Source organism: Aythya ferina (assembly GCF_964211825.1).
Source record: "Aythya ferina genome assembly, chromosome: 11".
In the NCBI taxonomy this organism is placed as follows: domain Eukaryota; kingdom Metazoa; phylum Chordata; class Aves; order Anseriformes; family Anatidae; genus Aythya; species Aythya ferina.
In genome coordinates, this window is record NC_140307.1 from 2,036,899 (window position 1) to 2,050,819 (window position 13,921).

Consider the following 13,921-nt stretch of genomic DNA (forward strand, 5'->3'; position numbering starts at 1 on the left):
CACACATCATCCCCACATCCCCATCATGTTGTATGTTACCAGAGAGCAGCGAGCCCTGAGCAAGGACACCTATAGGAAATTTCCCTCTCACTTTTTGTTTGCTCCCCGCTCTCATGCTGTCCCCATTTCCCCTCCTCTTAGACACTGCTGCAGCCGGCCAGCAACTGACCATTTTTCTAAGGGGCCTGGCTGGGATGGGAGACAGCAGTCACCCCTCTGGACATCCCTCCTGACTGCAGAGCCTGAGCAGATGCTGCTCTGAACTTCAGTCAGGGGAAAAAAAAAAAAAAAAAAGACAAAAAAAAAAAAAAAAGACAATTAAAAAACCCCCCTATAATGCGAATACTTTATTATCAATGAGTGACTGGTATTAGCTTTTTGTCTGGGTATTAATAATATTTTCAAAAAAACCATACATCAAAATTAGGGCTTTCTCCTATTTTTGCTGTATAATTTTTTTTAAAAAAATCTGTATTGAAAGAATTATATAAGCCAAAGTGCATTTTCTGTTTTTTGTCCATATACACATTGCACCATACATAAATAATTACATTGTAAAAATGACTCCATAATTACAAGTATAATATATATTTTCATATAATATATAAAACTTTATATTAAATCTAGGTAGGTGATATTTGGGATAGTCTGTGTCTTTTTTTTTTTTTTTTTTTTTCATTTTCCTTTCGTCAGAGGCTGACCGTTATCGATTGTTACTGAGCAAAATCTCCAGCCAACACGGACACGACGTGATGAACTGTCTCGAGTAACAGGGCCCCCAGCCCTTGGCGAAGCTGATCCGCACGCTGTTGGGGTCGTAGGGCCCGTCCGCGTAATCCAGCTCAGCGGTGTGCTGCAAGAGGCAGGACTTCTCGTAGTCAAACACCTTGATGGAATAGCCCGGCATCACCTTGCGCACGATCAAAGTCCTACAGTTGGGGATGTCCAGTGTCGGGGAGTTGACAAAGATGGGATGCTCGCTGCGATTGTAAGCCCACACACCGTCCGGTTCCTTGCTAAGTAAAATCCCGTAACCGATTTTACTTCGAGTCCTTCTCACAGTCTCGCTCCTGTTTTCCAGGTTTAGCTGTCCGAGGCAGAAGCCGTTTCCTTGAGGTAGGTCATAAAATATACTGACAGACTGTTCGTACACTGTGTAGAGGCGGCCGACGCGCGTCCGGTGCTCCCAGTAGGCCACGTTGCACCAATGGCTCCTTTTCACGGCATCGGGCGACGTGCTGGCATCTGTGGGGGAAAGCAGAGCAAGAGTCAGGTTTGCTGTGATTGCCTGGGAGAAGACAAGCACTGAGGGCAAACGAATGGCTTTCCCCACCCACCAGCTCTGTTCCTGTGGAAACAAAACTTGGCTTCAACCCAAAGCTCATCTTTAACCCAAAGCTCATCTTCAATCCAAAGCTCATCTTCAACCCAACGCTCGTCTTTCAACCCAAAGCTCATCTTCAACCCAAAGCTCATCTTCAACCCAACGCTCGTCTTTTAACCCAAAGCTCGTCTTCAACCCAGCGCTCGTCTTCAACCCAAACCTTGTTCTCAACCAATTCTGTCAAATGGCCCCAGGAAAGAAGGCTCAAGCAAGGGCTGGTGCCCCAGTAGGCCACCCTCCAGCTCCCACGGAGCCCAACACCCCTTTCTCTCTCCGATTTAAGGCTCAGCTCTGCGTCCAGCAGCCAGGACCCCATGAACTCAAAACATGACCACTTCCAGCACCCAGATCCCACTGGGACGCTGTACCCCGATACCCCCACCACGGCTTGGCCACCCTTGGATTTTGGCAGCTCCCCAAGCTCCTCCAGCACTGCTGTGGTGCTGCACCCCCACGTCCAAAGGCAAACTTGGGTCGAGCTGAAACGCCGAGGATGCCCACGAACTGCTCGGGTGAGGAGCTCTGCTTCGTAATATTCTTCAACAGCAGTGCTGATGTTCCCATGGGGGAACACGAAATCTTAGCAGGCACTTCATGCCAAGGGGGGAGTAGTTTCCCCGAACTATACATGTCCTCCTATAAAGCCATTGGAGTTCTCTCCAGAACAATAAGAAACGCCTTTTCTTTCTAGGAATTACATTCAGGGAAGACGGGAGAGATGCAGACTGCCAGAAATCTGCTCAAAGCTCACTGGAGTTTTTATGATGCCCCCAGAAGGAACATGGGAATCTGAACCCTACAAGGGCCCCGGAGGGGGCAAATTAACCTCTTGCTAGACATCAGCCCTGCTCCTACCTCCAGTTAAAAGCAAACCGCTCTGGGATTTCAAGCCAGGAGCTCTGCCCTGCTCCGCGGCCAGCATTAAGCTCCCTGACAATATATCACGCGCCCGCGGCCTGCTGACCCCTCCGCCTCCGTGCCATCAAGTCTGATTAACTCGCACACGGGGTGATGCCATTATTTTGCTTCAGAGACCCCATTGACGCACCGGATTTCAAGCACAGCCCCGCAGCCCCGTTTCTTTTCAGGCTCAAATTCCCCCGGAGGGGAATGGGCTCCCCTCCCCATTAACGATCTTTGAATTAAGCGGCTTTGTTAAGACTTTAACTTGAGTTGTAACTGTGCAAATTTAAGGGGAAGGGAGATGGGGGTAATCGGGCAAGCAGGGAGGAGGCAGAGCCGGCGCGATGCCCTTGGCCACGGGCAGTGCTCATCGTCCCCTCCACGTGGTCCAAACCCCCACCAAAACCCCAGATCAGACCCTTTTCCCCCCCATATCTGTTCAAATAATTTATTGGACCCCACACAGATGCCAACGGCCCCATTTTGGTTTGATGTGTGCTGTATCCAGAAGTGGGAAGTTTCTGGTGACCTACCATGGAGGAGCACAACAACAGCTTTGTGCCTCCTAAGACTGGAGCTGATGTCCTGGGCCTCAAAGCCATGGGAAAACGCAGGCCCTGCAGCGTCTGACCCTATAGATGTGGCAATGGCCAGGCTAAACGGGGACACGCTTCAGCTGGGGCTGCTTTTGTTTTCAAACCCCACAGCAAGAGCAGCAGAAAGCCAGGAGAGATGTTGACCAAGCAGCTGCTCTGCGGCCACCGGCCCGTTCCTGGATGGAGCAATTACAAAGAGCCACAGGTCTCCAAAGTGCATTTTGTGCTCCTCTTCGAGCTCCAAGTGCCTCTTTTTGCTCCCTGTTTGGAACAGCCCCTGACATGGGCTCTATTTAGACTAAAATCAGCAAACAGAAAGGTTTTTCCCCTTTTTCTTGCTCTTTAGCTGATAACCTGCACTTGCTTTTCCATCTCAAATGACCTCTCACCCCTGAATGCCCAGGAGCTGAAGAAACAACCCAATGCACTCCAAAAGGCTGAAATGCCTGATTGCAGAAACTGTTAACCAACGTGGCATTAACACAAATCTGACCCAAATGCAGTCTGATTGAATCAACCATTCCTGAAGCGAGACTGTCCTCAGCCACATCTGTACAAACCCCGAAATCAAGAGCTTGGCATCAACGAAAATCTTTTGGCCTTCTCCACTAACAATCCTTGGCCTACCACCATGCAGACGTCAGAGCATTTCGCTCTTTGAAAGGCGAGAGATTCCAGATTTTAGGAGATACAATATCACATAGCTCATAAATGATGGAAATACCAAGAAAGGAAAGCCGAGCACCCGAGTTTCACTGCAGGTACACCCCAATTGTCACAACCACCTCTCCCCTGGGACAGCAGACAGCCGAGATGCCCCCAGCACCTTTCCAAAACCCTTCACAAATGCTAAATTTTGCTCCTGTCCCATCCAAGTGCTGCTGGGGGCTACACACGAGCTTGGAGCTTCTCATCTGCCAGGCCCAAAAGCTGGCAGCAGTCATCTGCGTGTTTCATCCCTCAACATCCACCAAGTATTTGGGTAGGTAGGTTTGTTACCTCAGTTTTTAGAAACTACCACTCAGCCCCCAGATTTCCCTTCCTTTAAGAACGGGATAACTTCAAACCTCAGGAGGAAAGCAGCACATGGACTGGTGTGGGTGTCACCACCCTCAGCACCGTGTCTGCTTCCCATTTTGGGGTAAAGACATCAACCTACGCATGGGCTGAAAATCAGGTTTTTTTTTCCACCTCATGCTTTGCTGCATCTAGAATCCGAGACGCCTTATGGAAGGTCCATGGGCACACTAAGACACCTCGAGGAGACACCTGGAGGCTCAGCACCGAGCCTCTGACCCCGAGCCTCCCACAGGACCCTTCCCGTGCCCCGGCCACGCGGGCTCCTGCGCCTTCTTTTATCTCCCAGCGCTTTCAAACAACCCCTGGAAAGATGAACTCATCTTGCAGCCCTGACATAAAGCAAGCACTTCAGCAAGCCCCTAATACAAGGGGGCCTGTGCTGTGTCTTATCCGCTGCCAAGTATTAGTTTCGCCTCCAGCTATTAGCCGCTACCACTCAGCAGACAGCAGGGGCGGCCAGCAGAAAAGCAATTTAAATAAATATTCCATTTTTCCTCCTTTTTTTTCCATGCTGCCCTTTACGCACAGACAACAACACCCACTTTTTTTTTTTTTATATACTTTTTTTTTTTTCCCCTTCTTCTCCTGGAACAGAGGCATGCTTGTTGCCTTTCTTTTTGAAGAAAAGGAAAATATTTGAGTCCAGCCGTGCCTCCCTCGATGGTATACGCCGCATTTTTAACAACTATCATTGTAGGCAGCTCCAACTTCTAACAGCCACATTTCGGGCTGGCGTCAGGGCTATCTCCTCCATCAGAGCCACCTCCATCGATCAGATGTACGCGCTGAAACCCCGGCCCTTGTTTACTCGGGGGCTCGTTCCTCCCAGTCACCATTTCCTCTGCCGCTGCAGCGCCTTGCAGCAGGCACATCCAAAAGGAAATTCAAACAATTTGAGATAAAAAAAAAAAAAAAAAAAAAAAAAAGATAGGAAGCGAGATGGAGAATCAAAACCAGAACTTGACGGGAAAATGGTCTTGCATGGCTCGGGCAAGTGGGAGCTGGGTAGGAGAATAAATGCAAAGAGCACACGCTGTAAGCGCTCGCTCCCTGCGGAGCGTGGAGGTAAAGAAAATAACGGGAGGTTTCACATGATCTGGGATTTGACAGCACTTTATGCCAGCAGAGTTCAAAGCAGTTCATTAGAAGGGGAAAAAGAGAGATGCTTTTTCCAAGCCAGTCCCTGCCTGCTGCTTGGTGTCACACGTAGAGGCAGGATGGGATGGAAGACCCTCGCTGCGGGTCCCCCTACAAAATCAGATCTGGTGATGATGGGGCCCCAGAAATGGGGTGAAAAGGGAGTAGTGCCCCCATTTCTCCCCAAATATCATCCTGTTTTGGCAGCTGCCAGCCCGCAGGAGTGCTCGGTGAGTATTTGAAACAGGATTCTCCATCACTGTGGTGGAGCCACATGCCCCTCCCGAGTTGCTCCTAATGCTCCCATGGCCACTGAGCTCCATCACATCTGTTACTCAAAGGCCAAGCTCTTCCCATTCAGTTTTCCTCCTCCGTAGCCCCAATCTGAGCCTTTTTTCTGCCCTGTGCCGCAGCCCAGGAGCCTGTTTCCTGCACCCAGGGACAGCCACACAGGGACACCAGGAGCGGGCTCCAGATAAAGAGCCCGGCACAAAGAACACACACATTTCCCCCAAAGCTTTTAACAGTTCACCGGGGAGCCATCGGCTCAAATCCCTGATTAATGCCCTCAGAAACGAGCTCCGGGGGCAAGGAAGAGGTTAAAACTTTCCATGGCAGAAATGGAATTTTTATGGCCCTGCAAACTAAAAAAAAATAAAAAAAATAATAATTGTCAATCTGCCCCAGCAAAGCTCACAACCATTTTCGTTAAGCCAATATACTTAAAATACCTCAGCCTTACAAGTTTCAGCTGGAATGTGCCACTCAGCCCCCTCCGAGAGCCCGCACGCTGCGGCCAGCACCAGAGCAGGATGCGGGCACCGGGGACGTGCCACCCAGCCCCATCTGCCCTCACTGGGAGCAGGGGGGGTCCTGAGGGACCTGAGGGACTTCGAGGGGCTGCAGCCACTCTACCAGCTCCAGCATTGGCCCAGGAGTAGTTCACTTTTTGGTCTCCCTGCTGAAGCACAAAGGTCATGCTGTGGTGGGACCCAGGCTAGGCCAAGGAGAAGGGAGCTGCAGGGATTGGAGGTTGGACAGCCCCAGGCTTCTTCCTCGGCCTTCTCCTCATGTCTGTGCCTTCCCCGTGCTACAAAGCATCCAGCTCCATGCCAGGCCGAGGCACACGGCTCTGCTCGCCTTGGGCCTGCAGTACAAAGCGGCCTGCGACCGGCCTGGTGGCACCGCCACATGGCCCATGGGTCCCAGCTCCTCCATCCCCTGCACATGCTCCTGGCACCTTCCTCCTCCTCCTCTTTTTCTTCCACCTTCTCCTCTTCTTCCTCCTCCTCCTCTTCCTTCTCCTCTTCTTCCTCCTCTTCTTCTTCCTCCTCCTCCTCCAGCCCTTACCTCGGACCAAGGCTCTGCCGCTCCCCAGCCTCCTCCATGAGCCGATTTAATTCGTTAACCCAGTAGATGATTAACTCAGAAGAACACTTGCGCTGGGTTAATTAATTGAATTAGTTCAAAAAATAGGGTCTGGCGGGCAACAGAGCCGGTGGAAGAGGCGCGTGGAGAGGCCTGGGGGGAAAGGGGGACATTTCCATGGCAGCCCGAGAAACAAAAGCAACACAGGACAGCGGCCAACGCCAAGAACGAGGACGAAAACAATTTTCTGTGCATAGAAGGAACCACTCCATAAAATCATCAGCTCGTGCTGATTTCTGATATCCTTCAAAGACAAACGCAGGCCGGGTTTTGTTCTGCCCTGAAATTCGTAAGCCAGCATCAGCTGGGTTATTTTCAAGCTGAACTCGAGGGGGTTGTTTCCGCTGTACCTCCTCTAGCTGTTAAATACGCAGCCCAGGCGGTTGGTTAAGGGATTTTAGGACATTTTTTTTCATCTCCCCTGCGTGGTTTCCAAAGGTCTTTTCAGCCAAGGGTGAAAAAAGCCCCAAAAGTAAGAAAACTGGAAGAGCATCGCTCAGGTATTTTCACTGCTGTTTTTATGCCTTCCTTCCGAGGCCGATGTTTTTGGAGATTTGGGTGATTTTTTTGTAGTCCAACAGTCTCGGTGTAACCTCGGCTTCTCTTGCAGGCGTTGTGCAAGGAACCGCGCTGTGCCTGGCACGTCGGAGCGAGCACAACAATGTAAATACATCTTCAAAAGCAGCCCAGAACGTAATCACCTGCAGTCGCTGCCAATTATGAAAGCACCAGACCTGTCATCAGCCGTAATTTGGCTGAGGTTTCTCCGCTCCTGGAAGCCAGCCCTGGGCACGTCCGAGCCCTGCGAAATCCCGGCTTTGGGGACTGCGCTAACCGATGTGCCATAAAATCGGGGAGTTTTGCTGAAAATCTCCCCAGTGGTGCCTAGCAGGGGTTAGCTTTGTTTGCTGGGCACGGCGCACAAAATGCACTAATACCTGGGGAAAGGCCTCATTCCCTGAGTCCATCTGCAGGGAAAGAGTGCATGACAGCGAGAGGCTGCTGCAAAGAAATGGGAAGACAAAAATCCCTTTTTTTTTTAATTTTTAGGTCGAGCACTCTTAAGTTTTCAGCTCCTCCAAGTGACCCTGTAAGCAAAATGTGGCAAATCCCATGGGAGCTGCTGAGCTCTGCTCTTGTTTGAAGCCGTCTGTGCTGCTGGCTTTGGAGCTGGCCATGTCGGAGCAGCTCTGGGTGCTCCTTGAGATCCCCAGGGATGCTCTTGGGAAGGAAAATTGTCTGCTCCATGGCCAGAGCTGGAAACACTGCCACAACTCGGAGCATCCCCAGAAGAAACATACTGGAAAAGGGCTTGTAAATAACAACAGTTTTTGATTGAGGAGCAGTTGCAGCAGAGAGCTTCCAAGTGTTTTCAAAGCAAAAACTAATTACTAGGTTCCTCTGAAGAGAAATGGGAATAATTCTCCGTGTCGGGATCCAAGCCCTGCCTGGTGCCCACCAGCACTAAGCTGAGGGTTTTCTGCCCAGGGGGGCCGTGATGCTGAGGTTATGGAGCTGTTTTGGGAAGCCAGACACTGACGTGGTGAGAACGTCGCAGAGACAGTGGCAGAAATGCCTCTGAGGATGCTCAAACCTCCCCGCTCCCCACGCTCGCTAAAATTACAGAAGCATCCACGGCAGCAGGACCACTCAGGACACCACACACACACCCCTCCACCCACCACGGAAAGAAAACAGCGGATTTTTTTTTTTAAAGGCCCTTTTTAACTCCACTTATTGCACAATTCAGAGCTCTGAGCTCCTCCAAACAGCAGGCGCAGACACCCAGGCATGCAGCAGAAGCCGCGCCACCTCCCCAAGCCCCATCTCCTGCCACCCTGAGCCCCAAATTCCAGCTTGGCTCCATCCTGCCCACCACAAATCAGCCGTGTCCAGGAGATGGAAGCTCAGCACCTCCCAGCAGGGCCCTGCCCCAGGTGCAAACCTCGCTCCTCCAGCAGTGCTGGGGACTTGGGGCTGCAGCTCTCGCACGGGACCACCAAACCATCTGAGAGTGCACCAGCTTCCCCATGTTTTTCTGCATTTTCTAACCAGAAAGGGAGCTGAGATGCTTCCCTGAGAAGAGAATCCAAGCCACACCACCTCAACCACCACCACCAGCTGTATTTTAAGAGCCTGGGACCACGCTGCAGCCTGAGCCACCTCCTCCAGTGTGTGCACAGGCGCAGCCTCCACCTGCTCTCCTCTCTATCGCTGTGATGCCTGCAAACAAGCAGAGGGGATCTGGAGGGGGCAGGCGACGTGAGAAGAGGGAAAAAAAAACCCAAGGCCACCCTGATCTGGCCGGCTTGAGGCCACCGTGCAGCCCTGAGCAGCATCTTTGCGACGCCGGGCGCTGCAGACAGATGGCTGTCGGCTGGATGCCAACCCAACGGCGAGTGTCAAGGACTGCGAGAGCTGCAGGAGCTATCACCAACCTGGAAAACAAGCTGCCACGGAGGAGTGCTGGGCTGGGGAGGCTCCCTGGGGGCGATGAGCAGGAGCCTGTCAAGTGTTTTTCTTCAAGGGGGCTGGGAACGAGACGCTTTGCTCCTCTCCGGCCGCCTGGGTGCGGAGTCCGGCCCTGCACAGCTCCCAGATCCCAGCCTGGGAGCTCTGGGAGAACCAAAACCTTGGATTTTCCCCCAAAACCTTCCCTGATACCCACACTGGCTGCAAGCCCCACATCCCAACTTGTTCTCAGTCCCCAAAAGGGCTCTGGCTGTCACCTCCCTGCAGGCTTACCAATTCTCCCCAAGCCACCTTGATATATATATTTATTTTCCAATGCCCTTACATATACAGGAACCAGGCAGGGGCTCCAGGCTCTGTTCTCACTGCCCTAAGCCCAGGACCCTTCTCCAACCAGACCTCACCCCCAGCCCTGCTGCCCGGCCGAGCCCCGGGGCTGCAGCATCGTGGCTGCGCCCACCTGTGTTCACCCTGAGTCCTCTCACGGTGGCTTTGCAGAAATTCAGCAGAAATTTACAGACCTTGGGTTTGCAAGGAAACAATCCCGGCTGTGTGCAAGCCACGCTGAAAGACTAAATCTCTATGGGAAGGTCCCAGGGGTGTTACCTGGTGGAGAGCAGTGAAATGCTCTGGGATAGAGGTGGGGTGCTGGGGACGGCTCCTGCCCTCCGGCACCCGCTTGCTGCCGCACGTCTGCACGGCTGCGGCCGGGCCGAACGTGCAGAGGGCTGCGTGCATGCGTGTGCACCCACACACGCCAGATTTTCCGATAGCTGCTTCATGTATTTATGTGTAAACATCTTCTGGGGCTATTCCAGCCCTTCCCTGCAGCGAGCGGCTTGCTCCACCACCGATTGCTCGTGGCCAACGTCCACGGGCTCTTACTCCTGCTTCGAGCAAAGACTAAACAATGACTTCAGCATCTCCGGATCCAAGCCCCGTAGCCGGTCCCTCATCCTCACCAGCCAAGCAGGGAGGATGCCACGCTGGCCATTTCTGCCTCCTGGGAGGAGTGGTGCCACCGCAACGGCCGTGACCACCGAGCCTCCCATTCTGCAAGGGATAAACGGGAGGGACGAGGGAAAGCAGCGTTTTTGTAACCCCCAGGATGTTTGCAGGCCCCCACGGGACAGCAACGTGGGGTCTCCACGAGTCCCCAAAAGCATCTCCTGAGGATCTCTGAGAGGACAAAGCTCCTCGCCGCGTGTGTGCGCAGGGCGAGTGGAGGTGACTCACGCTCCTCACCCTCCCTGGCCACGGAGCGTTTGTTTTCATTTCTGAAAACCACAGTTTCTTTAAAAAAAAAAAAAAAAAAAAAGGAAAATACCAAAATACGCACAGCTCAGTGGGATGCATCGCGTCCTGCTGCACTGACACGAATCCCAGCCACCCCCATCCCCCTGCTTCCCTCTGTGGAAGGGGCTGGATGTGTTACAGTGGGGACGGGGCTCCAGGGCTCCCATTTCCAGTAACATTCAGCACAACCCAGCCAACAGCACCGGGTGTACCAGCGGGTATTGGCAAAGAAGGGCACCATTGGGGTTAAAAACCCTCCCACCCTCCTTGAACAAGCCATCCTCGTTCTTGGGGGCAGCTGAAATTTAAGGCTAAAAATGATCTTTTCCAGGGTGGGTTTGTGCCAGGCTCCTGGCTGCAGCTCCTCCGGGGCCATCCCCGAGATGCTTCGTGCGTCGAGGGGCAGGAGGGAGGCAGAGCAGGTCGGGCTCTTTGTAAAGCAAAGGCAGGGAGATTACCGGAGCACGTGAGCGCTTCGTTACGGCTAACGAGCTCAAGACCGCGCGCCCCAACTCAGCCAAGCGCTAACGGAGAAACGCCGAATTCCTCCTCCCTCCAGGGAAACCCAGCTCAAAAAATAAAGGGAGGCGTATTTGGGGAAATACATGAAAAACACAGCCTGCCAACCACCGGGGAGAGCCTCGTTTCTCTTTCTGGTCCCCTACAGCTCATCCATACAGCAGATACACACAGATGAATATTTTTGTACCCTCTGCTCAAAACCACCTGAAGAATAATTGCATGCAAGAGCAGTCCGAGATTTTGCAGAGATGCATGCACGGAGCAGCAGAGAGCTTCCAACTCTCGACGCTTTCCTCCTCTGGATTCCTTTTGCTCATTTATTGCAACATTTTGAGCGGTTCTGATGGGGAGGAGCGGCCGCGAGCGACATGGAAAGCCTCAGCCTTCAACCTCAGCCTTTGCACGGGACAAACAAACCACGCTATCGACGTTACAAACTCTGTCGTGTTACTGCACCAGAATCCTGAAATTGTTAAAAATAGGAAAGAAACTGCACAGTTCACATATTTTATAAAGCTGGGTTAAATCAACATCTGCAAAAAATATCCCCGTTAAACGAAATAGCAGGATTTCATTAAGTAAATTGCAAGTTGGCAAAAATTCTGAAAGAAAGGGAAAAAGCCACAGCCAGCCCTGTAATTTAAACCTTATTTTAACTGTGACAGCATGACTGCAAGAGGCTGCATTTCCCAACGAAAAAAAAATAATAAAATCAAGTCGAAAAACAAAGCCCCTGCTCCCCAGCACTGCCCTGGCGCACCGGTGCCTGCAGTCACCGCAGCGTCACCAAGACGGTCCCCAGTGAGATAGGGACAGGCTCCAAAATCACGGTTCTGCCCCAAAATCATGGTTCTTGCACTGCTGCAGCACCCCAGCAGCCGGAGGCTGATGGGTGATGGATTTTTGGGGGCCAGCAGCCGGGGAAGGGCTGGTGGCACCCATCCCAACCTGGGTACCAGTGGGGTGGGGTGTGGGTGCAGGCAGGGTGCAGGCAGGGCATCGCCTGCCCTCCCAGCCGCTTTTCCAAACCTCCTGAGCTTTTCCTTTCCTGCCCGGGCTGACTCACGCGGGCTGGGCTGTGCGGAGGCTGCAGAGCTCTTCCCACAGCCCCGGCCAAAATTCCCTGCAGGGGATTTTGGCCCTGCGGGATCCCAGCCCCGCGGGGACACCCCAGGGAGCACTGCCTCTCCCAACCAACATCCCTCAGGGTCACCTCGCCTCGGTTACCCCAGCACAGCCCCAGGCACTTTGGGTCCCAGCACTGGGTCCCAAATTGACAACCCGTCATTCAATTTCCCACCCTAAAGCCGCCCCGTCCAAGGAAGTCACCAGCGAGACCTGGCGCCTGCTGCGTGCTAAATCCCTTCGCTTTGGAAGGAACAGCTCACGGGGTTCAAAACCTCAAAACAAAACCTAAAAACAACGGGCCCGACGTGCAGACTTGGAGCAGCAGAGGAGGACGCTCACAGAAGGAGCAATTCTTTGCTTGCAACGCTTTGGCTCTGCTGTTTTTCCTGGCACCGCGAGGCAGGAGTTATTTTCGAGGGCTGTTTGCTGCACGCGGAGCCGAGAAAACAGCGACCTGATTTCCTTTCGGATCTAAACATCCGTTTGCCGTGCAAGCAGGAGGAAAAAAATAAAACGTGCATCTCGGGAAGCGCACAGGGACGTGCTGGTGGGGAGCCCCGAGAGGGGCTGCTGGCACCAGGGCCCCGTGTGAGCCAGACAATGCTGCACGCTGAAGAGGAGCAGCAGTGCTGGAGCCTTGCAAAATCTGATTTGATGGCAAAAGAAAGTTTTCCACCCCGGGGCAAGGGCAAGGCAAAGCAGGCAGAGCTGTGGCTGCTACCAGAGCATGCCCTGGGGCACGGCACAGCATTTTTGGAGCCGGCCAGGAGTGGTGAGGGATGCAGGGCTGGACGCACCGGGGATGCTCACGTTGCCGCAAAACCACCGCACCGCGACTGCGCCCTCGATGCCAGAAAAAGCTCCGTGGTCCAAGAGCCCTCTGCAAACCACGATATCAAATCCCAAACCCCTTGATGCTCAGCATCCCGGGCTCACAGCTCTCCCTGCCAAACGGGAACTGGCACGTGTGGGTCCCCACGCACCCCCCGTTCCCTGGGGACAGCCACCCCTGGGTGGCACCGCCGGGACGCGCGCTGCCCTCGCCCACCATCCCCTCCCAGCCAGGGCCGGGGCCAGCTCGCCGTCATGCCTCTAAATTTCCTGGCGTTTGAGGACACAAGCCAGGCCATTAACATTATTTATAGGTTCCTGTGTATGAATTTCCATTTGTTTGTCTGCTTCAAAACAGTTAGGTGAAAAAAAAAAAAAAAAAGAAATTCCTGGAGGTCAGACAATTAAAAAAAAAAAAAAAAAGACCTCGTTCATGGTCTGCTGGGCCCAAAGGAGCAGCAGCTCCTTCAGAGACATAACAGAGTTTCCTTAAATGCTTATTGTGTAAATATTTAAGCTACTTTAGAAAATTTCTGCAGTGTACTTAGGAAGCGTAAATCTCCACGTCGGAGCACGGCAGGCCATCGGTGCGGCACACGCAGGGACGTTTTTAGGAGCACAAATGGAGACGTTTCCAAAGCTAAGCCCAGACCCAATGGGCCAGAAGTGACAGTGGGGAGGCTGAAATGTGGCACAGAGCTCCCAGAGCTCAACGATGGGCTCCATCCTGCCACGTGCTCATCTGCTGGTGCTTTCTTGCACTGGAACAAATGGGAAATAACTACGAAGCTGATCCCCTTCCTTCACCCCAAAATGGAAAGTGTGTGTGCACCAAGCCATAGCAGCAAGTATAATTCCAGTGTCATCGTTTTTTAAAAAAAAGTCAATTTAAAGTTGCCACCCAGTGGGCCACATTCTGAGATTCTTCCCTTAGCAATGCAAGCCCTGGATTTTGCATCATACGGCCAACGCTGACGTACATCCAAAATCAGCCTCTGCTAAGCACCCACTTCAAGAATTAAGTGATTTTCTTTCAGAATTAAGTGATTAACTGATTTTCTTCTGAGTGCCATGTGCCAGGGCTGACCCAAACCTGGATTTCTTCGGCTGCCTTCTGCACCCCTGCACCCCAACACAGAGATGT

At 52.6% G+C, this 13,921-nt stretch overlaps 1 protein-coding gene across 1 annotated transcript in view; it reads right to left on the reverse strand.

Moving 5' to 3' along the window:
- Positions 1–332: 332 nt before the first annotated feature.
- The window catches only part of SMAD6 (SMAD family member 6), a 33,085-nt gene continuing 19,496 nt past the window's right edge, over positions 333–13,921 (reverse strand). Inside the window, exon 4 of the mRNA XM_084532732.1 lies at positions 333–1,245. Within this exon, the coding sequence (XP_084388858.1) occupies positions 704–1,245 (542 nt within the window). The 3' untranslated portion in view covers positions 333–703. The remainder of the gene's footprint in view (positions 1,246–13,921) is intronic.